At 50.6% G+C, this 3228-nt stretch overlaps 1 protein-coding gene across 1 annotated transcript in view; it reads left to right on the top strand.

The window, feature by feature from the left end:
• The window catches only part of ALDH3A2 (aldehyde dehydrogenase 3 family, member A2), a 5480-nt gene extending 3061 nt beyond the window's left edge, over window positions 1-2419 (top strand). The window contains exons 8-10 of the mRNA XM_009865493.1: window positions 324-423; window positions 1110-1345; window positions 2339-2419. Of these exons, the coding sequence (XP_009863795.1) occupies window positions 324-423; window positions 1110-1345; window positions 2339-2419 (417 nt within the window). The remainder of the gene's footprint in view (window positions 1-323; window positions 424-1109; window positions 1346-2338) is intronic.
• Window positions 2420-3228: the final 809 nt, after the last annotated feature.

Raw genomic sequence — 3228 nt, 5'->3', positions numbered from 1 at the left:
TGCTGAAGGGCTTCACATTTGCATGACTTTTTTAAACCACTGAATTTCCTTTGTTGCTCTATAAGTCCATAAGGATTAATTCAGTTGTTTTTAATATCTTGCTAGGGAGGCAAGCTCCCAGGTTTCCATCTTTCCCATCCCGTCTCTGAACTTTCCCACTTTCCTTGAGCTAAGATTTCATGGAGAGGGCTTGTTTGTCAACCAGAGAACTTAGGCACCGTGGCCTATTATCCTGTAGCTTCCCTTCCCCGTCCTGCTCAGTTATGTGGTCTGGTCTCTTCTGAGCCTTTGTGATGTTTTGTTTCTTTGTTTTCTCTTGTCAGTTAATCAAAAGAGTCATCTCAGAAACCTCCAGTGGGGGTGTTACTGGAAATGATGTCATCATGCACTTTTTCCTTGCAACGTTACCTTTCGGTGGTGTCGGTAAGTGCTGGAGCTCCGTAAACATTGTGACTTGCTGCATGATGTGACCCAGGGAGCAAACAGCAGCAGCTAATTTATGCCCAGGTACCCCTGTGCCTGTTAGAGCCTAAGGGTCTCTTGTGTAACTGATCTCGGTAATAATAATAAATTCTGGGAGTACATTAGGAAAGGGACTAAAAGAAAAAAAAAAAACCTTTGCATGCGTTTTGGGGAAGATCAAAGCTTTTGGTGCAAACTGATATGAAAGGTGCATTAAAAACATGAGCTCCAATTGGACCAGTTAGTGGTGTTTGCAGGAGGAAGGGCAGGACTTCAGCTTGGGAAGGATTGGAAGAGGTTTTGGAACAGCCTGCAGGAGCTTTGCAGAAGAGGAACACAAGGAAATGCAGGAGAGTGTGTGGTGAAAGCAAGGCAGGGAAGAAGAGAGATGGAGCACAGATGGACATCTTTGAGACTGAGAAGTGCTGCAGGGAGGAAAGAAGGATGAATTGTGCTCTGCACAAATGTAGAGGACAGTTTGTGCTTTGGAACTACAGCGAGGCAGTTGCAGGGCAGGTGACATGCAGTGCACATGGCAAGGAACTGAAACCTTCCTTTGCTGCTTCTTGGCGTGCTGTTGGCCTCAGGTGGCCAAAGGTTTGACTGGCTGAGCTCGTGGTGTGACCTGCCTGGGTTGTGTCCCTCAGGTAACAGCGGGATGGGCGCCTACCACGGCAAGCACAGCTTTGAGACCTTCTCCCACCGCCGCTCCTGCTTGATCAAGGACCTGAAGATGGAGGGTACAAACAAACTCCGGTACCCACCTGGCAGCCAGAAGAAGGTGGATTGGGCCAAGTTCTTCCTCTTGAAGCGGTTTAACAAAGGTCGAATTGGACTGATCGTCTTAGCCGTGCTGGGAATTGTGGCAGCAATGGTGGCAAAGGTGAGCTTTGGGTCTTTGCTATCTACATGAGTGCACGTGCAGTTCATCTGATCTTCTGCGAGTTCTCTTTGCACCTGCAGCCCTTTCTTAGAGCCTGGCCTGTTTTTTCTGTCTTAAGACTTACGATATCTGATCCAACTGAAATTACCAAGGTCTGCTTCTCGCTTTTGCAAGTGCTATCTAGAATAGAAATGTCCTCAGGGATGTCTATGCTGCTGTACAATTTGTTGCTCTGCCTTGGTAGATGACAGCAGTGAGAAGCTCCCTCCAGAGGCAGAGGTTGGTACGTTTTGACAGGTTTGGAGTGGTTTCAATTGCAGCATCATTGTGAGCTGCTCCCCAGCCCAGCTCACTTCAGTTTTGTGCTGGGGCTCCCTGGAGCAGCGAGGTTGTGTCCCAAAGCCCAGGGCTACGAGGAGCTCTTGTTCAGCTGCAGCCCCCGTCTGACCTTAGCTCAATTATTTCTGTTTCTTACAATTTCCTGCTGGGTACTGCGGAAGGGTGGGATGTCCTCCCTTCGCTACAGGAGGCAGAAGCCTGCTGGTGCTGGCTGGAGGACTCAAGATGCCTCCTGAGGTGGAGGGGTACGATCTAAAACTCCCAAGATCCGGGTGTTATCGCTGGCAGGTTTCTGTGGTTGATGGAGCAGGCACTACGTGTGCCCACACTGGCTGCTCCTTGCAGGGCTCAGTGGTGTTCCCTGGGGGTTGGATCCAGGAGATGCCAGGGTGGATCAGGACTCTGCCTTTCTGTCAGTTCTCTGTTGTTACTGCTGTGAGGAGCTGCGTAGGAGCCCAGCAAGCTGGGGAAATAACCTACCTGCATGGAAATAACCTGCCTGCACGCATACATGAGTCCAGGAGGAGGTGCAAGAGCCAACAACTGGCTCAGGCCTTGAAGCACCAGCCCGGGAGGCAGGCCCTGTCTCGGTGAATGACTTCTCTGCAAAGGGGGGAAACTCATGGCATCTTGAAATCATTTGGGTTTTCTCAGAATCACCAGTCTGTGCTGAAGAGAAAAGCCCTCTTGATTATGCTGGCTCTTCAGAGGCTGGGCGGGCGCAGTGTGTGTTAAGGAGGAGCAGGTTTCAGAGCTCCGCTGTGGCTGTCACGGTGAGGTAGGAGCCTTTTTTTTCTCCTGTGCGTAGACCTGGTTTGAGATCGTGCAAAGCCTTGTTAGAGTAGTAAATGTGGGGCTTGGAGAAGGTTCCCTCTGGCGCCAGGGCGACGTTTTCCCTGGCGGTGCTCGGAGCTCGCAGAGCATCTGATAAGCGGTCAGTGCATGCTGAGGGGGCAGGATCCCGGGGAAGTCACCCTGAGTGAAGAGGCTTTGCTTCAGTCTGTTCAAGAAAGGGAGTTGGTTTTGTTTCAGCAAACCCTTCACAGAACGTTGGTGTTGTTCCTTGTGTTTTGCTTTCACAGATGGTTTACTAAAGAGAGAGAAGGCGCCACGTGCAAGTCATACCCAGAGTGCTCACTTTGTGCCTGTTTCCTTAAGCTGAGAAGTCACTTTTTTTTTTATACTGGGTTGTTCCAGTGAGCTGTCAAGCACACCAAGTAGCCTTAGAGCAGCACTAATCAAGAGGAAGCTTGGACTCCTGTTTATTAAAGCCATGCCGAAGCATAGGGACCACTGGGCACAAGCTCTCAAAAGGAAGACTGCAAAGCAAGAAACACCAGCCCCTCCCTCCACCCCGTGCCCTGCAGAGTGCCGCTTCCAGGGACGCGCACGCTGTGTCTTGCACCAAAGCCCTTACCTTCCTTCCACGATGAACAGGAGCTTAAGTTTCAGCTGCGATGGGGTTCACGGTGTTTTCCGTGCAGTTTCCAGGATGGTCTGTCCTCTGTTGTGCTCCCAACAGCAACGCTCTCGGTGATAAGTCT

This window comes from Apaloderma vittatum, unplaced genomic scaffold, assembly GCF_000703405.1.
Source record: "Apaloderma vittatum isolate BGI_N311 unplaced genomic scaffold, ASM70340v1 scaffold24302, whole genome shotgun sequence".
Taxonomy (NCBI): Eukaryota; Metazoa; Chordata; class Aves; order Trogoniformes; family Trogonidae; genus Apaloderma; species Apaloderma vittatum.
Note: the sequence above shows the minus strand (reverse complement) of the source record. Positions and strands in the feature narration are given on the sequence as shown.